The 19,774-nt window shown below is 46.5% G+C and overlaps 1 protein-coding gene across 11 annotated transcripts in view; it reads left to right on the forward strand.

Moving 5' to 3' along the window:
• Positions 1-19,774, forward strand: part of LOC144038559 (uncharacterized) — a 40,471-nt gene that overhangs the window by 17,637 nt on the left and 3,060 nt on the right. For 6 of the 11 annotated variants that reach the window (XR_013289242.1, XR_013289246.1, XR_013289243.1 and 3 more), the window contains exons 4-23: positions 1,468-1,619; positions 1,821-1,905; positions 3,646-3,949; positions 4,739-5,285; positions 6,863-7,004; positions 7,084-7,200; positions 9,339-9,395; positions 9,501-9,569; positions 9,646-9,735; positions 11,684-11,793; positions 11,955-11,993; positions 12,797-13,493; positions 13,597-13,713; positions 14,365-17,988; positions 18,320-18,467; positions 18,613-18,718; positions 18,878-19,037; positions 19,126-19,233; positions 19,318-19,404; positions 19,542-19,704. Coding sequence is in view for 6 of the 11 variants with exons in the window: in XM_077551127.1 (XP_077407253.1) it covers positions 1,468-1,619; positions 1,821-1,905; positions 3,646-3,949; positions 4,739-5,285; positions 6,863-7,004; positions 7,084-7,200; positions 9,339-9,395; positions 9,501-9,569; positions 9,646-9,735; positions 11,684-11,793; positions 11,955-11,993; positions 12,797-13,493; positions 13,597-13,713; positions 14,365-17,988; positions 18,320-18,467; positions 18,613-18,718; positions 18,878-19,037; positions 19,126-19,233; positions 19,318-19,404; positions 19,542-19,704 (6,922 nt within the window). In the remaining 5 variants the exon portion in view is untranslated. Of the gene's footprint in view, positions 1-1,467; positions 1,620-1,820; positions 1,906-2,768; positions 2,823-3,645; positions 3,950-4,738; positions 5,286-6,862; positions 7,005-7,083; positions 7,201-7,230; positions 9,053-9,338; positions 9,396-9,500; positions 9,570-9,645; positions 9,736-11,683; positions 11,794-11,954; positions 11,994-12,796; positions 13,494-13,596; positions 13,714-14,364; positions 17,989-18,319; positions 18,468-18,612; positions 18,719-18,877; positions 19,038-19,125; positions 19,234-19,317; positions 19,405-19,541; positions 19,705-19,774 lie in introns of those variants that run through there. The other 5 variants (XM_077551128.1, XM_077551132.1, XM_077551131.1 and 2 more) reach the window with 5 other exon arrangements.

Genomic DNA, 19,774 nt, shown 5'->3' on the forward strand with positions numbered 1-19,774 from the left:
AAATGACTCCTTCCTTGAAATGGATTTTAATTGCTTGTTAATAATTTAAACCGCCTGTCAAACTCGAGTCCCACTAAATCAGCATCTATTTCATCTTTCCCGCTAAACTCTTAACCAAAATGGCAAATTGATTTCACATTTTATTCACACTGACATATTGCGAGCATTTTTTGTTACCTAATCCGTTTTTAAAATGAATAGAATAATAGTTTAAACACATTTGGTTTCACGGCCATAATGTCCCTCTGATGTGTGAGGTAAACCGCAGCCAAATGCGGACCGTGACAAAAATGAGTTTGACACCCCTGGTTTTAAGCAGCGAATATACCAAAAAGCTATGACCCCAAAACACTTGAATATAATTTCAAGATCATCTTACATTACATTTAAAATAAATGGCTTACAGATGATTTGGTTTCAGCAAAGCGCAAACATACACAAACAACTCAGGCTGTTAAACAGTCAAAATATGTCTCTTCTAATTCTACCTCCTACTTTCCTATTATGTTGGGTTTTGGAGCCATGTTTTGGCATTTCACAAGTAAAAAAAAAATACACCAGAAAGCCATTAGTAGGTGAATTTTTCAACTGATAACTGGGGATAGATTAAGAAACATGATTTGGTGAATTTGCAAATGATAAACTGTGAATATGCGGGGGATTACTGCACATCAGCATTTTGACCCAGTCTATAACGTGAAAGAGGTCAGCATTTAAAGTGCCATTTCACAGCGCATTTCAACGCAGCTAGTCAGCCGCCCTCAGGGTGGGATTACCATCAACTATTGACTTCTCCATCCACATCAGAGGCCATCCACTGGATTTAATTGCTCTGGTACTGCCACGGCCCGGTAATGCTGCGCAAATAGGTTTTGCTGAATGTGATTTATTGGGTCACCGGCCAAGTTGAGTGTGACGCCTTTTAATCTTGTCTCGCTCGCTCCTATACGCCGATGCACAGAGGGCTGTAATTTATCATTTGTGGCCGGTACTTATAGACACTAAGACACCACAGCGGTTGCGCGCTGTAATGTTTCCCGTATGTGTGTTGCAGTGACGGCAGGACCCAAACGCTGTTTGTTCAAAGAACGCTTGTTCTGCTCCGCATTACTCATTTCAAGTTATTCAACAACCAGAAAACATATTTCAAAACTAAAAAGAAACAATATGACCAAGCCTCCTTTATTCGGTTCAAGTAAATAATGGTAAGTTTAATGTGTTGTTTGGTCATTCTGAGGTCATCACGAATCATATTTACGGGTTCGGAGACGACTTTCTTTCTTGTCAATGTTCTCACAGGCACATGTTCATCTGCACAGACTGTCTGCTGTGAAAATTCTGGCCCCGTGTTGACATTTGGGCGGATTATGTGCGAGAATCATGCGGCGGGATATGCGAGCGCGTCTGTTCTTTTGAGTTCCCGCCCTCTGTCGCACTTCCCACATGTACTGCTGTTGTGTCTTCCAGCCCAGTACTCTTCCCCAGGGTACGATCAATATGAACCAGTGCTCCGACGTCATCGATGGAGAGTCCAGGACGGGTCAGAAGAACTCTTTGTGCATCCTGACCCCTGAAAAGGAGCACTTCATTCGGGCCGAGTGTAAAGAAATTATTAACGGGTAAGTAGGCTTGTGGCTGTCAACCTGCTGTAACGTTTGAAAGGTGAGCGTCGTAGCTTGGTGTTGTTCTGGGCCACATTTAAAAGATGAGAACTACGCTGCCCTCTGCTGGCTGCTTTGGACTGTTTGTGCTTTGTGACTCGTGTGTTTGTCAGTTTGATGTCACGTGAACAAGAAATGTACTCGCTTCGCTCTTTATAGTTGGCAGGAAGCTCTGACCGTGTACCCCAGAACGAACAAGCAGAATCAGAAAAAGAAGCGCAAGGTCGATCCGCCTACTCAGCAGGTAAAGCATTTCAATTTTTTTCCTATTTATAGTCCGTTATTGATACAATAAAAGTAGCATATGCTGCAGTATTAGTGTAAACTGTCGCCAGTCCAACCACAATGTTGTCTTCAGTCTGTTGTGTGTGCCCACAAAGTTCCCTCTGAGGCCCATTGTCTGGTTCCCCTAATGACGATGCCATAAATTAGGCTGAGTTGACAGACGTTACATAACTCATTTGCCGAGGGAGAGTGGTGAGACTGTGCACTCTTCTAGGATTTCACAAGCTGTGTTTGGGATTGTTGTGGCCCCCCGAAAAGTCTGAATTTGTGTCAGTCTTTCTATATATTTGTAAAGAAAAAAAATAATAATAATATGAAAATTTAACAGCAAAGCTAATCAACCACAAAAAAACAAAATTTTTGTGGGTAAGTGACTTAATCATTACGTCAGCATTTGTAAACAGTGAGGCGAGGACGTAGGAGTGCGAGACAAGGCCACGTTGAGTGGCGAAACTCTTGGGAAAATGGAGTCTCATTAATTTGAGGGAACTGTGAGTCGCACGTAATTTGCGGGGAGTGATAAAGTTTGCGAGAATTACTCAAATGTGTATCATCGTGAAATCTGTGATGATCTCCCCGGTAGCTAATTGGATGCAAGCGTTACACCGCAGAATTAAATAATCCATTATACATTCACCAAATGCACACTTTGTAAAATAATAGCATAGTTTGTTTACAGTAGACAATACGAATACAAAGCATTTCAACTGATATGGCACAGATTAAATTTCGGCACTGTAAAATAGAAGTTGGAAAAAACACTGGCGCCGACGTTTCTACCAAGATGATTGGTTAACAATGAAAGCTTTCTGTGATTGGCAGGATGAAGTAACTACAATACAGTGTTTTTCCACTAAGGACATGAATGGACATCCAGTGAGTTTAGCTTTAACGGAACCTTCTATACATCACCTCAATTTCGCCTCGTGCGCACTCAATCAAGATCAAGGCCAATGAACATGCATTTTTCTTCTTCTAAACACTCTCAATTGGAATTGCATGTTGGTGGTGATTCAAAACATTGGGGCTAAATAGTTGTTGGCCCACTTTGATTCTAAATATTTTTTTTCGTCTTAAAATGAAGGGAGTTCCACTATCATTTCCTTGTGACATCAGAACTTTGAATACTGTAGCATGGCGATTGCAGTCTTTTGCTACACGATTGGGATTAATCTCTAATCAGTTGATCATTCAGGTGATGAGCTGGACTTTTGTGAATCTTTGCAGTTTGTGAACATTTGTGAGGTGGACCCTGTCCAGTAGAGCTTGACTGGCACATAAAAAAAAAATCGGCCCTAGCATTTTTACCTCGGCACACCGAACCGGACCGGTCTGGCCCAGCCCAACCTAGCCTGCTAGTTCCTCTAAATTGTGGGCCAGTCTGTTGGAGTAAAATGTAGGAAAATAACAAATAAAAAGCACTGCATCGCCCCCAAAAGAGGCCGGCCCACCAGGCATCTGCCCTGTATGACAGATGGCCAGTCCAGCCCTGCTGTCCAGTGATTTTACTTCAAAATAAATCATTTCAAATTTGCAAATATGCGCCCAACATAATTTATATTTGAGTGCAATGTGTCTCAGTAGTTTTTGTCCTTTTTAGAATATAGTGTATATTTCTTTCAACCATGCCACCAAATGACTTGTTTTTCTTATTTTGTACTACAGATGACATGCATTTTTCAATTTTTTCCCCCCCTAGTCTCGTTGTGACCTTGCCTCCCATTTTGTCCTCTCCTCCTCCCTCCCACTCCTTCCATCCCAAACCCCTGTCCAGGAACCGGGTCCGGCCAAGGTGACAGTGACCAGCAGCAGCAGCAGCGGAGGCAGCATCCCGTGTCTGCCCAGCAGCATCGCCAGCGCCGAGCGTGTCCCCATGAGCCGTGCCACTTTGTGGCAGGAGGAGAGCCGCTGGAGTCGGGCCACCATCCCCTGTAGCCGCAGCGCCTCCTGTCTTAGCCAGCTGGGCCAGAGCCAACCAGACTCCACTATCACAACTCAAGATGGTTAGGACTGTCGCAAGACAACAATGATTCTCAAGAGCTAATTTGAGCTACATCACGACACATATGACAGCAGCATCCAATACTTTGACATTCGTTTTCTTCTTTTTTTTCATACTTTGTTTTTCATATATATTTAGACTTTACTGCCTTTCTGTCCAATTTTTTTTTCAGCAGTTTTGGCAATTTTATGGACATATGGCAATTTTCTTCCTCTCCTTTTTTGGACATTTCATGGCTATTTTTGTAACTTAAAAAAAAGCTTTCAATTCTGTCATTTTTGACAAATTTGTTTGTTTATGGTAATTTGGGGGATTTCGTCTTTTATTTTTGAGCATTTTATAGTAGCATAGTTTTTGAATGTTTTTTTCTGCCTTTTTAAAAATGCCTTTTTTTTTGGGGCAATTCAAAGACATTTAATGGTAATTTTCTGCCTTTTTGTTTTTGGAAATTTAATGGTTGAATGTTTTTTATCTGCATTTTTTAAATTCAATTTTATTGACATTTTATGGCGATTTTCTGCTCTTCCTCTTTTTCAACTTTTTAAGGTAATTTTTGCAACTTTTTCATCCACCTTTCGTCAAATTTCCTGACAACTTAAAAAATTGGACTCTGGAATTTTTTTGAAAATTGTATTCTTCTTTCATCTAAATCATTTAAAGAAATTAATTTAAAGAAAAAACAAAGATAATAATAATTTCTGCTAAATTGTATTTATAGATTCACTAAAGAGCCACATGTGGCAGACCCATGTCTGTAACAAATACAAACTATATGTACTTTGCGTTACAGATGGCGGCACCATGAGCACTGGACGCAAAGTACGAGTGGAGAGTGGTTACTTTTCCCTGGAGAAGACCAAGTCGGATCCCTCTCCAAAGCCTGCGCAGCATTCCCAACCACAGCAGCCACCCCAGCAACTCCCCCCGTCCTCGTCAACACCCTCCTGTTCCTTAGGAGCTCCCAGTCCCAGGTACAATTCTGACCCCGAACCCCAAATTTCACCCTATCCCCCCACCCCAGGAACCCTTGCCTCCCCCAGCTACTCCACCATCAGTTCCTCCCAGAGCTCACTGGACTCTGAACCTAGCGGTGCTACGCCCACCTGGGAGGACCACAGTGGTGGTGGTGGTGGAGGGAGCGCCGCTAGCGCGAATAGTGGTGGAGGTAGAACAGGTCGTACAGGCAGGCAGTATGCAGCACTTTCAGATGTCCCGCGAGCTCGCAGGATGTCCTACCGCGAAGCCTTTCATTCTGAGAAAAAGCGACAAGAGCTAAGAGCACGCACACGGAGTCCTGGACGGGAAGAGGTGGCCCGGCTGTTTGGGGAGGAGCGCAGGTGAGCGCAGACAAGATGCCGGTCTTGCATGGCATCTTACATCACAAATATGAGACAAAAGATGGCAGCCAATCATTCAAAGACCCTGTAAAGTGAATTTAGAGATACTTTTCTGAAAGTTATTGCTGAAAATGGGCTCAGACCCGTTAGTACTCAATTGTGGAAATATAGCGTGTACTCTGTTTTATTACCGTTTCAGGTTGCCCATTTGTTTTTCTTGTGAGGGAGGGGGGCTTAGAACGGTGGCCCACTTTGGAGTCCAGCATGAGACGGCCCACCCACAATATACAAGAACGTATCATGCTTATTCGGCACAATTTCAAAGTGAAGTGAGCTAGCTTGAAAAACAGTACCTAAACCCTGAAAATAAATCTTCTCGGTCCGCTGGCGTGGCCCGGTTCAAGAGCGCCTCATTGTTGGCCTTGAGTGTGCGCATGTCACTGTAACAAAGGCATCGGGAGGTAGTGAAATCAGCTAGGCAGCCTGGTGTGGCCTGTTAGAGTGTGTCATTGTTGCGCAGTGGGGAAAAAAAGCTCTACTTAAGGTGACATTTTCACCACCGTTTTGTGAACCCGCTCACAGTGGTTCGAAGTAAAGGGAGCATCTTGATTTTTACCCGATTTTGAAGCTTGTTCCCTTTGGTGTAGCAGATTTATAAGACATGCAATATTAATCTTCACTTTACAGGGACTTTAATGATTTGGTACGAAAACAAAAACTCCTCGGCATGTCAATTGGTATGCATTCAACTTAGCAGAATTGCTATGGAGAGACGTTCATGTCCAAGGCAGATTAGTTACACTAAAAAAAAATCACAGATCTCACCTTGATTTACCGGTACCCTCAAATAGGGTTGTACTCGGTGTCTGAATGATTTTGGGTGTTAAGTGTGTCGCTTTTTCTTTGCTGTGGGCTCTTTCACTCTTACTGCCTTTGCTCGACGGTTTTGTTGTTTTGATCTTTTCCAGGGGCTTGTGAACGGAGCTCCGATGAGCTCGCGCTCAACCAACCCCCTCCACCTCTGTCCCAATGCTGTTCCCCGCTGGTCATCGTTGATTCCTGCTTTCTCTCATTTCATCTCTTCTCTGCCTGGGAGCACACACACACACCGTCATTTTAACACACATGCTTATGTTACCGTCAACACATTTGGTGGTACATTGGTTTCCTCTCTTTCCTGACGCAACAATCACACATTAACCGATTTTCAGTGCCTTAAAAGGTAATCCCGCTGTAAGTTGCCATTGCTGCTACTCAATCACCCTAGATGTTTTATTCTCTAATTTAACTGCAGCATAGAACTTAACAAGTTTTGATGTATCTTTAGGTTCATCTCCTTTGGTGGCATACGTTAAGTTGCACATTGATTTCCATGAAAGAGGCTTTGAGTCAAATTATTTATTTTATTTTATTAAATTTTCCATATGGTGCTGCGCTGTTTTTCTTAAAAAAAAAAAAATAATTATACTAATTTTGCTAGCATGGTAGTCAAATGCTGAACTTTCCAAGCTTCACATACCTGTATGTTATTTAATTTTTTTTACTGATCAGCGAGACGGTCTTTCCTCATGTCACAGACGTTCACAAGTCATCGACCGATTTGAGGAGAGTCCACATGTGGAGCGAATGGACACGAGCAACCCCAGCGAGCTGCCATCGAACGTCAGCAATGTGCAGCGACAAGGGCGCAGTGAGAGACGCTGTCGGGCCGACAAGCATGTATGCGTTTCTCTTGGAAGTCAAATTGACAAAAGAATATTTTCTGAGGGCTCATTCTAAGACTTGTGTGTCGTCACAGGACATGTCATTAGATGCAGGGAATGACCGCTCGGTCCCGGATGTGTCCAGCTCGACTTTAGCAAACTTAAGAAGAGCCAAATCACTCGACCGCAGAGTCACCGAGTCCTCGATGACTGTGAGTTCCTGCCGCGTTTCTCACTTTGAACTAGTGGCATACACGGTTTCATGTAAATGAAGAAAATTGGGACATGACCTGAGCCATCTTGATCTACGGCTGCAGGGGAATGTGGCCTCACATCTGTCTTACTTCCCTTCCCTTCTGCGCCAATGTTTGCTTAGAGAAAAATAGCAGACACAGCGAGGATGGAATAGAGAACGAAAAGTAGACTGCTAGATTTCTCGCTGTCAAAACTGTTTTATGGCCTGGTTGGCATATTTTGTTGATCCCTGGGAGTGTGCCAAGGGCGATGGACCAAGGTGATTTGGAATGACATCTTTGAAAGATCATGTGTCGTCAACAGACCAAAATATACTGGGACATTGTTTGTTATATACAGTATTCAAAAGCTTCACTATGTGTTGGTGAGCATAATGATCCTTAACTCATTTGCTCCCAAAAACCTATAAATGTTATATTTTAAATATTACCAATGTCCCAAAGACATATTTAAGTGTTTTATGTTTGTTTTTTTATGCTAGAGCCTCTGAACTGAAGAAATCGGTTGACGCAATGGTAGTTATTACAAAAATGGCCAGCAGATGGCAGCTGAGTACAAGACATCAACCAGGGCCATGTTGCAACAAGCTGTTTTCCCCACAGTTTGAAACTGATTTGGGAATGATGAAACTTAGCTATATTCTAATGCTAACTGCTGCAAAACTGAAACAGATAGAAATATAAAAAAAAAATTATTCTAATTTTTCATTTTTTTGGTAAGTTACATGTTTTTATAGCAATAGAACACAATATTCTGTGGGCTTTGCAAAATCAGTCAAAATCCAGTAAAACAGCCGTGTTGCTTCAGTGAAAATGGCTGGGAGTGAATGAGTTAATTGGAAAAAAATTGTCATTGTAACAAAAAAAATTTAACAAAATGTATTCACATAAGGCTGGCATTCTTGCATGAAAAAAGGTCCCCGGCCTTTTTTTTTTTTTTTTTTACAAAAATCTTTTCCTGAGAATATAGCACTTTTTTTCTTTTTTCTTTTTTAGAATAAAGGTGCCTTTTCCAGAATAAAAGGCATAACATTCAGAGACCAATGTTGCATTTTTTTAATTTACTAGTTAAAATATGGTATTCTTCAACATCACAACATTGCAACTTTTAAATCAAAATACATGACTTATCCCAATAAAATATATTTGTTCTTGTTAAGACTAGGGCTTTTTTCATAGCAAAAATATAACTTATTTCTCATACCATGATTTATTTTTCTCTTTGCAACATTGATTTTTTTTCTTTGAAAATAGGTCACTTTCCATTCCTGTGGCATTTAGTGGTACACTTATTTACTTGGAATTTGTCCCCTCGACCCAAAAAGTTTGACAACCCTGTCTTTTATTCCCCTGTTGTCCATTACTGTCGCCGTTCACTGGTTCCAAACTATGAATACATGTGTAAAAGTATCCGTTACTCGTACAAGTGGGATTAAAGTGTTTGCCACCAAGCTGCTTAAGGCTGCAAAAGTGTCCTCCCGAGGCCCGACTCTTGCACGTCAGCCACTGACCCTAGACCTGCTCAGAGACTCCTGGCAATCACGGCGGTTGGTCCCTGCGATTGAGCCGCAGCTGCCAGCAAACCCCACCCACTCACTCCCCACCCACACTGACAGCGCCGCCGCCACTGCTACTGCCGTTTTATAAATAGCCGGCACGGTGGCAGTTACAGGCGAGCGTCGCGTCCCCCCCCCCGGGGTTCGAGGGAGAGGAGCGGGATTGTCAACACATGAAGTGAAGGCAGATAGGCATCACAATGACTCTCTGCCAGACGGTGACTCCGCACCTGATGAAGCTAAACAAAAACAAGGTACCGTAGCGTGCGCGTAGGCCTGCCTCGGACGTGTTGTTTGCGTTAGTTTGTTTTTGATGTGCGGCAGTCAAGTCTCCTTCACTGTCGTCACCTTTTGGCAGCACTGCTGACTCGGCTAAGGCGGCGAACCGAAAGTCCCACCCACATTAAGATAGTTTAATGTAAAGTCAACTGCATTTGCCAGTGTCACACAAAAAAAGGGGTCTTGTCGCACTAACCCGAACCCACAAACATTACCGGCCGCAGATGGTACTGATTGAGCTACTCTTGTCTTCATTAACAGCCTGATCTGCTGAACTTCAAAAAAGGATGGATGACCAAGCTGTATGAAGACGGAATGGTAATCATCATCATGTCATAACCTCTGTGCCCCGACATCATTTATATGCATGTGTAGTTGACTGCTGATGTCACATAACTCTTTTTTCCCCCCTTTTGCTTATAGTGGAAGAAACACTGGTTTGTTCTCACAGATCAGAGTCTGCGCTACTACAAGGACTCGATAGCTGAAGAGGTGAGACGTCTTTTAAAAAGTGTCGCAGACATTTCTAATTAGTTTGCGTTGTGAATTTCTGTTGCACTCTTTCCAGGCTTCAGAAGCGGACGGCGAGATTGATCTTTCCACGTGTTATGACGTCAAAGAGTTCCCCGTCCAGAGGAATTATGGCTTCCAAATCCTGGTCAGTGTTGATTCACGCCATCAATCGCGTTGCGTCATTTCTCGCCACTAAGGATTTGAACGGACGCATTCTCGACTCGGTTAGCTCGGCGGTCTGTTGCCAGTCTATAAACAGCTTTAGACGGCATGCGGTGCAACTTAAGGTATCGGGTTTTGCCGTTTCTCTTTTTGAAGTGATTCTTTGTCTGTCATGAAGGATGTCACTTGACTTGTCATGTCACTGTGACATCACAGTCTAAATGCGCCTCTGTCGTTACTAGCCTCACTTGTCTCTGAACACACGTGCTCGCCTCATGCATATATGATATAATTTTCTTGGCTTTGAAACATTTTAAGCTCTGCCTATATAAAAGACTGTATTTCATCATATTTGAGAACAGCAGCACTAAGGTCATTTTCTTTTGTTTACATTTGCTTGAATGATCTTCCGTGGCTATTTTTTGGCGGATGTCAGAAATAGAGTAGTCAAGGGGATCGTCATGTCTTTGGTGAAGAACAACATGGGTTTGATGTCAAAGAAATTAATAACTCCAGTATTTATATCCACAATTCCCTCTCACCGCAGTGAGGCTCAAAGAGGCATTGCGCATGTTAATGAAGGGAATGAAGCGCATGGCAGCATGTGCTAAAATATCTGTTCTTGTAAAAGTTTTTTTTTTTTTTTTTTTTTAACAATGTGACACCGATGCTAGTTAGCCAGCCTATGGAGTTCCCAATATGTGCTAGCATTAAATTAGTGCTAGCGCTACTAAGGCAAAGTTATTTAGTTATTATACTTTCTCTCGTCACTCGTATCTCAAGACGCAACTGAAAATAGTTGTATGATTCATTAAATTATTTCTACTGCATGACCAAGGCTGAGAAATAGCACAACTGCGTACGATTTATATGACGCACACACACATACATACAGCAATCGGTCAACAATTGAAAATCTTACCAGTAAGTTATCTAGCGCTGTTAAAAATAGCTGCCCGCCAATACAAATGCTTTAGTCGGACGAAAGCCTGCAGGGTATAGTTAAGGTTGTGATGATGGCCTTGATAATAGTCCTTAGAATCATATTAAAAGTAATTATAGGACCGTGGGATATCAGCTCTGGGGAGGGGGGGGTGAGAGTGTCCATGATGTCATTCCTCCGAGATTGCTTATTGTCTGCTTGTTTATTGGCAGCGTGCCTGGACGGTGGAATTACGCAAACCCCAGTTGCTCCACATACTGTGATAACCGTGTGAATTTCCCCCACTGTGGGACGTTAAGGGAATTAGCATGTACAGCTTGCGTGGGACATATAATAGCGCAGCACTGTGAGCCCCCCCCCCCCCCCCCATAGCAGCTGTTTGACACGTATTGTAAACTGTAATCGAGTTACTGGTGATTGTGACACATGGTCCAATGTATTTGCTGAATAAGTGTCAAATAAAAGTATGGGCGCGTCTTGAATTACTCCTCCCTGCCTTCATTTTGGGCCAATTACAATCACAGATATGATAGTGATGTATCACAAAAGTCAGTCAGGTAGCGTCGCAGCATTTCTGCCGCCGAGAAATAAAAGATTTTAAGCCGTCAAACGGGGCTAAACAGAAACTTGCTAAACTGATGACATTTCAATACATAACTGGAATTTGCTATGGCCTTTAGGTGCACACGAGATAGTCATAGTATGTTTATCGGCCTATGGACTATGAGGGGAGCCCTTGAAAAAGTATCTCCCCTGTAGGGGGTCCCCGAAGCCAAAAAGTTTAAGAAGCCCCCTGATCTAGTTTACACATTGCAGCTATGTGGCGTTAGCTTTCATTACATACTGTATTACATGGAATGGAATGTGCACAAAGTAGAAATGTGTGATTTAGTAGGCTCGATGACGTTCCAATGCGCTTGTAACTCGTCTCCAAAGCGTCGCATCGTCCCGGTTGCTCACTTGCAAACCACGTCCTTTCTGTTGTCAGTGCAAAGAAGGGGCGTGCACCCTGTCAGCCATGACCTCCGGAATCCGCCGCAACTGGATCCAGGCCATCATGAAGAACGCCCGACCCGCCATCGCCCCCGATGTCACTCGGTAAATACCCAGAGGGGAATCAGCGCTTGACCGCTGGCAGATACAAACGCCGCTTTTCTCACCTACTTGAACTTAATCCCTCTCTCCTCCTCACCCTCTGTTTCCTCCTCTTCCTCCTCCTCCTCCTCCTCCCGCAACCGGTGTTTACAACCTGCTTCCAGGAAAAACATCTCACTGAAACTATCCGTTCTGAAGCCCAGGTTGGAAAACTTGTGTGTTGAATATCGCCTCCCCCGCCCCCCCCTCTCTTGCCCTCTTTCTGAAAAAGTGATGCCGTTGCCCCCGCAATGTCTGCCCTGGCGTGTTTGTCGTCCTGCCCCCATGTCATGTGACTTTGGGTCATGTCTCCGTGTCAATCGTCAACAAACTCGCCTTGGTCAGCAACAGCTAACTTGTGGGAATGAAGATGTAAACCTCGCTGAGCATGCCAGTATCCTCTCAGATGACATGTTGATGATATACATTCTCTGACTGGCATAAACGGAATCACAGCCTTACTAGTGCGTCTCGTAGGTTGGTGTGGTATTTATGGCATTTCTGCATAGACACACGCTTACCTCGGATAGCTCGTTGTCATTATTGAGCGCCGCTCCTTCTCACTTCCCCTCGCTGACCCCCGGCCTCGCGCCTCGACGCGACCCGATGGAAGTATATTAGTCGATTGTGTCACTTTTTAAAAACTGTCCATGGCGATCCATCCAGTTTAGTGCAAATACATTCTTCACGTTGAGCCGCCATATAAATGGCATTAACATAGCGGCTGAGAGAAGGCGTCTGCCATCGGTCTTATTTTAGCTTGTGTGTGTAAACACTAAAGCTGCTTTCAGTGCAACACGTAGTGCTTGGATTTTCATGTGTCTAACCATGTGTCTTGTTTTTTGTTTTTTTTTTTAAATACAATTGAATGATGCTCCACTGTCAGCTGAGTGTCCCCTCTGACAGCAAATGATGTCAATACATGGGAAAAGCCTTAGATGTATTTTTTTTTTCCCTCCCCATACAGATCTGTTCCTGACGAGAAGATAAAAACGCAGGTGCTGCTAGAGCCATGTCACCAGGTCAAGCCTGAGCCAAGCCCCTGTCCCGAGCCCCCCAACACCGATGGCAACAGGCAGCCGACGGGCAACGGGGCCCCCACCCCTCCCTCTGAACCCCGGAAAAGCAGGGTTCGCGAGCGCCGGCGGGAAGGCCGCTCAAAGACTTTTGACTGGTCCGAGTTCAAAATTGAAAAGAAGGACAAGCCGGCGAAGGAGCGAGCAGACACCGTTGACCACGGCTCGTCTATTTCCTCGCCGTCATCCTCTCCCGTCTCTACCTCGGCCCCGCAAACCCCCCGCGTATCAGATGACTGCCCCGCGTCGGCGGTAGGCGTCGACGGTCGAGGGGGCGACCCGAGCCACTTGCCAAATACCGTCCTCGTCACTTCCACGTTGAACACGACGTCTCCCGCGCAGCCGCCCTTACCCGAACGTCAAGAGCAAGGCAGGATGGAGGTAGACCACCCGACGGCGTCGCACAATGTCGAGGAAGATAAGTTTAGCATGACGTCAGGCGCCAAGGAGGAGATTGAGCAGCGGTGGCATCAGGTGGAGACGACGCCACTGAGGGAGGAGAAACAAGTGCCCATCAGCACGGCGACCGAGAGCTCCAACGCAGACCGACTGCCTGCACATGAGCTCGCTACACTGCTCGACAAAGAGGTTAGAAATTGTGAATTTTATAACTAATACAAAGAAAAATCTTCACTTGAGTAGTGTAGAATATGAATGCGCCTCAATGGAATTCATCCGTTTCTGTTTTCAGTTGGGACAGAAGCAAAAAGAGCTGGACCAACTTCAGAGACAGAACAGTATGTTAAAGGAGCAGCTGGAAGATGCACTAGGAAGAGAACAAAGTGCCAGAGATGGCTACGTCCTGCAGGTAAGACTTTGGCTGAAGGGAAATTGTTGACTCTTTAAATATTGGGCTTTGGTTTTGCGGTCTACTTTCACATTATGTGTCCAATGTATGTATGTAACCTGTATGGAATTCTACTAACCGGTGTGGGGGTTCTTATCTGGAACTGATACGCATGGTTGTGGTGTTTGGCATGTGTTTTATGAATGTTTTGTTACGGAGTTTCACATCTCCTAGGGAAACTAATGTAAGAAATTTGATCAAACGGCCTTGCACTGTGCTTTTTCTTTGTTTCATCTGTCCTTTGTGCGTGTTGTCTTTTGTCAGCCTGTTTTTTAACCTATTTTTGCATGAATTTTGCTGGTGTTAATGGCATATTGCCCATGCATACTGAACAGATTTTTTGTTTTTGTTGTTTCACAAAAGTGTCACTTTAATTTTATTTATTTTACACTTTAGTTCACTATATTCATCTATTTTGGGCTGATGTAGCGTGTTCTCAAGTTGTTTTTTTTTAAATATTGCTTCTGAAAAAGCACAGTGGAAGAAGCTGTGGACAAAAAAAATCTCTCAGGAGACTGGTAGCAATGAAACCTGAGATGTGGTTCTCCGTATCAGACAGGGAAAGCGAGGCGATGCAACTAATCCAGCTTGTTTCATCAATCTCTTTTAAAGAGTGCGACGCCCGCTTCCTCCTCACCGCACAGAGTGCCATGGCAGCACTTGCACAAGCTGAACCAAGACTTGCAGGGCGAATTAGAGTCCCAAAAACGCAAGAAAGACCTCGCTCAACATCAGATCAAAACACTCAAACGAAGCAACACCGAAGCCCAGGCGGCAGTAGACCGCCACGAGGCCGATATTCAAGCCCTGCAGTCGAAGCTGGCGTCCGCATTGGCGGAAATCTTAGCGAGTGAACAAGCCGTGGCTCGCATGCGCAATGAACTCAAGCTGGAGCAGGAACGGTCAAAGGAGCAAGAAGAGGAATACGGACGCAGCGAAGCCACCTTGCGAGCCCAGCTGACGGACAGCGAAAGCAGACTGCGCGAGGTTGAGGCCCGCCTTTTAGAGAGAAACCAGGCCCTTCGGCACCTGGAGCACCAGCAGGCCCTTCAGCGGGACCACGTGAGAGAGATCCAGAGGTTGCAGGAAAGACTTCAGGAGGTGAGTGCGCGACTGGTCGCCACGGAAGAAGGCCAGGCGCTGAAGGAGGGTCGCCTGAGAAAGGAGCAGCACAGCATTCGAGAGAGCCACGAGCGGGAAAGACAAAATCTGTGTCGGAGGATCGCCGAAGCCGAGACGGCGCAGAAGGAAATGGAGGTCAGACTCTTAGAGGCCGAACAGCAGGTGGAGGCCCTGTTGAGAGGGCGGCAGGGCTCAGAACACAGTGAGGAATTGCTGAATTTGCGAGAAGAGCTCACCGAGAAGACCAACATGTCGGAGTCGCTGAGGGAGAGCGTGCGTCGACTGGAAGAAGAGAAAGGTTTGCTCGCGCGCCGTTGTCAGGAGCTCATCAACCAGATAGCAGAGGCCGACCGGGAGGTAAGCAAGCTTTGCAGTCGCCTTGAGACCGAAGAGGCAGACTATCGCTCTCTGGAAAACTCGTATGAGAGGGCCAGCCAAGAGTTTCAGAGAATGAGCCAGTTCCTCAGAGAGAAAGAGGAAGAGATTCGTCAGACGAAGGAAATGTACGAGAGGCTGATGGAACGCAAAGAGGAGGACTTGAAAGAGGCACTTGTCAAAATGACCGTGCTCGGCAACAGCTTGGAGGAAACTGAAGAGAAGCTCCAAGCGAAGGAGGACCTTCTTTGCCAAATGAGTCAAAGTATGTTATATCAAGTTGAGCCCGGCAGCTCGGAACAAAATCTAAAAGCCAAGCTCGCGGTGGCAGAGAACCGCATTGTAGAACTCGAGCAGCACCTCAACGCACTGCAACTGGGATACGCCGATCTGCATCTGAGGAGGAAGCAAGTCCAAGAACAGAGCAAACGTGAGGGTGTTAAAACTTCCCGCGTAGAGTCCCCGCCGTCATTCAGCACCGCGTCTGAAACCGAAGACTCCGCAGAAGATAAGGAGTCGCAAGCGAAAAAACCAAGAATCCGTTTTTCCAATATTCAGTGCCAAAAATATAACAACCTGGACGATTGCCATACCTTTGAGGAAATACAAGAATTGAAACAGAAAGACCTTGATTTATCTGAAGCACTTTCGTCCCCCGATCCCGCATTCCCGCACGCGAGCGACTCTGAGAAGTTCATCTCCATTGTACACGCCCTCGAAACGAAACTGCTCGCCACTGAGGAAAAGCTAAAAAACCTCACTCGGAATCTACAGGAACGTTCCACGCACGATCGGGACGCGTCCAAGAAGAATCTGAAGATGGTTGAAAACAAACCTTTGGGTTGTGACTGCGGGCCTCAGAAAAGCGATGTCAACAATCTTTACGCCAAGGCCCTCCTTTGCGTGGAAACGAGCCGCGAGAAAGTCCAGGCTTTCTTGTCCGGCTCACACGAGAACGCAGATTCACAGCTTGGCTCCATGTCCGAGGTCGAAAATGAGCTGTTCAGCGCATCGGCGTATCTCCGCCACGGACAAAAGACCTTGGAGGAACAATCGCCGTATCGCCCTCAAACTCAAACATCAGAACCTTTAGATCAAGACGCGATTCGTCTCTTTGCCAAAACGCTCTCGTTCGAGGCACTCGTTTTGAATAAAATGGCTTTGCTTGTACAGACATCCGAATCGGACCTTCTCCAAACGCTTACCGCCATCTGGGACGATATCGAGAACATTAAAAGCGGGGACAAAGATTGCTTGGCAATCGTTTATGCAGATGTGTTGACCAGGAAGTTGATGTTGGAGACGGCATTCTGGAAAGAACTGGAGACGGAGGCGACACCCTGCGACGGTGCAAACGTTGCCAAATCCCAAGAGGACGGCGTTCCGGCTGACGCAGACGTAAATGAGTCGGCCGCGTTTAATACCTTGATCAAAGCGGAACTGTCCTACTCGATTCAAAACCTCAAGCTTGGCTATGAAGAGAAATTCCGGCAACTTAAAGGGGAACTGACGGAAGCCCACCGCAAACTCCATCAAAGGGAAATGGCCTTGAAAGCGATCATTGAAGCCTCCAAGAGGTCCGATTTGAAAAGTGTGATCAAAGAAGTGAAAAGCAACTTGGGCTTCAGTAAACAAAAGTTGGCCGACATCTGCCCGCCCGAGCTGGCGCCGTACACGGAGCAGATCGAGCTGCAAGAAGCCCGCGACCTCGCCGAGAAACTCATCGAGCGCCAGTTGGCCGAGAAAGTTCCGTGCTGCGGCGTCGACTCTATCGAATCTCTTCGGAGTGCGCACGACGGCCTCGCCGCGGAGCTTCAACAACAGGCGGCAAAGCTCCAAAAGTATTCTGAAGAAATCCAGAGCGCGGGGCGCCGTCCCGAACTGGCCAAAATGGTCAACGCGCTTTTAGGGCCTCAGACGTCACACATGTTCACAAGCACGTCTCTTTGCATGCGCGAAGCCCTCATCCAGGCTCAAGTAGCGTACGTGGCGTGCCGATTGCGGTCCGCGCATGAACGCAGCTTGGGTCGGTGCAAGCAGACGCACCGGAGCATGGACGTGCTCGTGCAGCAGCACGCCGGCAGCGTCAGGTCCATTCAAGAGACGTACGAGACGTCCCTTCGGGAGGAGCGTCGCCGCTTCAGACAAACGCTGGCCGAGCTCCAGAAGGAGAACGCGACGCTCAGGGGTGAAGTCGGCCAACTCTCAAAACGGCAGGAGCAGCTGGCCGTCCTGGAGGGACATTTCCAGATGCAAATGGAGGAGCTGAAGCAGAAGCACCAGGAAGAATTGCGCTTGTCCGAGAGGGAGCGCGCCAAGAGGGAAGCGGCGCTCTTGGAGACGGCGACGGACAGCCGGCAAAAGCTGACGGGTCTGCTGGCGGACGTGGACGCCATGAAGGAGCAGCAGGACCGCCGCGTGGAAAAGCTCCAGGACGACTTTGAGCAGAGGGTCGCTCGGCTTCAGCGGATCTACCGGGACGAGATGGTCAAGTTGAACGTTTGGGAGGCCCGAGAGCGGCGGGCGGACGAGAGCGAGGCGGTCTCGACGCCGATGGAAGAGGAGGAGCAAGGCGGGGAGACCACGTCGGAGGTTGACGCCATGGCGCTTCTGAAGGACAGGATCCAGGAACTGGAGACCCAGATGGACGGCATGAGGGACGAACTGGAGAACAAGCAGCTGGAAGGGGGCGTGGCCGGCCTGAGGGCCAAATACCAGAGAGACTTTGAGAGTCTTAAGGTTTTTGTTTTTCTCTTTTTACCTTGCCAATCTCATGTCGTTAGAGATACTTAGAGACTGTAGATGGATAGTAACAATTTGCCTATTATTATTATTATTAACAGCATATTGGAATTGAATTAACCATTTCCCACTTTCAATAGCAAACTATTAATTTCTTGCCTGTGGTGACTTTTGCTCCATTCTAACTTTAACTCTCTTCAACTAGCGTAGCTCAGCTTGAGGTGTTTTTGCTAACATGCATGACCGCGTTTAGCCCTCATCGTGTTCATATTAGTGCGCCGAATGACAATTGAGCAAAAACTAAACCTTGCCGCGTCTCGCCGAGCAGGCCACTTGCGAGCGTGGCTTTGCGGCAATGGAAGAAACGCACCACAAGGTGGTTGAAGACCTCCAGAGGCAGCACCAGAGGGAGATTTCCAAACTCATGGAGGAGCGCGAGAGGCTCCTGGCCGAGGAGACGGCCGCGACCATCGCTGGTACGGAAACCGTATAATTTACCATCACTTGCTAGGCTAATCCCCTTAGCATGAGTATGGAGTTTTTTTTTTTTCTCCCATGATATGTTAGCGTTGAGCTAATGAGTCACATATGTTAGAGCTCTCCTTTTTTTTGACCTGTTAGCTATCGAAGCTATGAAGAATGCGCACAAGGAGGACCTGGAGAAGAGCCAGCGCTCGCAGCTCAGCGGACTCAACTCTGATATTGACGAACTTCGAGCACAATACGAGTACGTTTTCTCATAGTGGATGCGGGGCTTAAGTCAAATCGTTTTGTTAGCCTTTAGCATAAGTGCAATTTAATATTCAGTCATGTGACTTGTCCTCTCATCTCTGCCTTGTATCTTAATGGAATTTGAACCCTTTCAACACCGCACATGAATGTCCAGGGAGGAGCTGGCGTCCATCCAGCGGGAGCTGGAGGTTCTATCCGAGCAGTATTCCCAGAAATGTCTGGAGAACGCCCACCTGGCTCAGGCCCTGGAGGCCGAGCGGCAGGCCCTCAGGCAGTGTCAGCGCGAGAACCAGGAGCTCAACACTCACAACCAGGTCGGAACCCGCGCGCACGTAACGCACGTCGGCACGCAAATCGCCGTCCGCTCGCTTCTCCCTTTTTAACGCCGTGCGCTCACGACAGGAGTTGAATAACCGCCTGAGTGCCGAGATCACGCGGATGCGCTCGTGCTTGAGCGGCGAGACGGCGCTGTCGCCCGTCACGCAAGGCAAAGACATCTACGAACTGGAGGTTTGCGGGACGCTCGCGTCGCACGCCGCGCGGAGACGCCGGTTTGCTTCGCTTGCAATGATTCCTCTTCTCGCCTCCTTGAAGGTGCTGCTTCGGATCAAGGAGTCGGAGATTCAGTATCTCAAACAGGAAATCCACTCTTTGAAGGATGAGCTGCAGTCGGCTCTGAGGGTGAGTAAATGCAGCGTCCCCTGTTTGGGAGTGAAACGCTCTCACACAGATTTCATTTTCATTTTCGAGATTTTGCAATTTATTTAAATCATTTGCGGGGGGAGAAGATGATGTCATTCCATGTGTCACGCCAACAGGACAAGAAGTACGCCACGGACAAATACAAAGACATCTACACCGAGCTGAGCGTTGCCAAAGCGAAGGCCGACTGCGATATCGGCAAACTGAAGGAGAAGCTGCTGATCGCCACCGAGGCGTTAGGCGAGAGGGCCGTCGACGGGACGGTTACGTCCGGATATGGTGAATGTTTGTTAAAGACGCCGCCATCTTCAGACTCGAACCATGCTTACGTTGAGGAATGCCACCTTTC

Source organism: Vanacampus margaritifer, chromosome 18 (genome assembly GCF_051991255.1).
Source record: "Vanacampus margaritifer isolate UIUO_Vmar chromosome 18, RoL_Vmar_1.0, whole genome shotgun sequence".
In the NCBI taxonomy this organism is placed as follows: Eukaryota; Metazoa; Chordata; class Actinopteri; order Syngnathiformes; family Syngnathidae; genus Vanacampus; species Vanacampus margaritifer.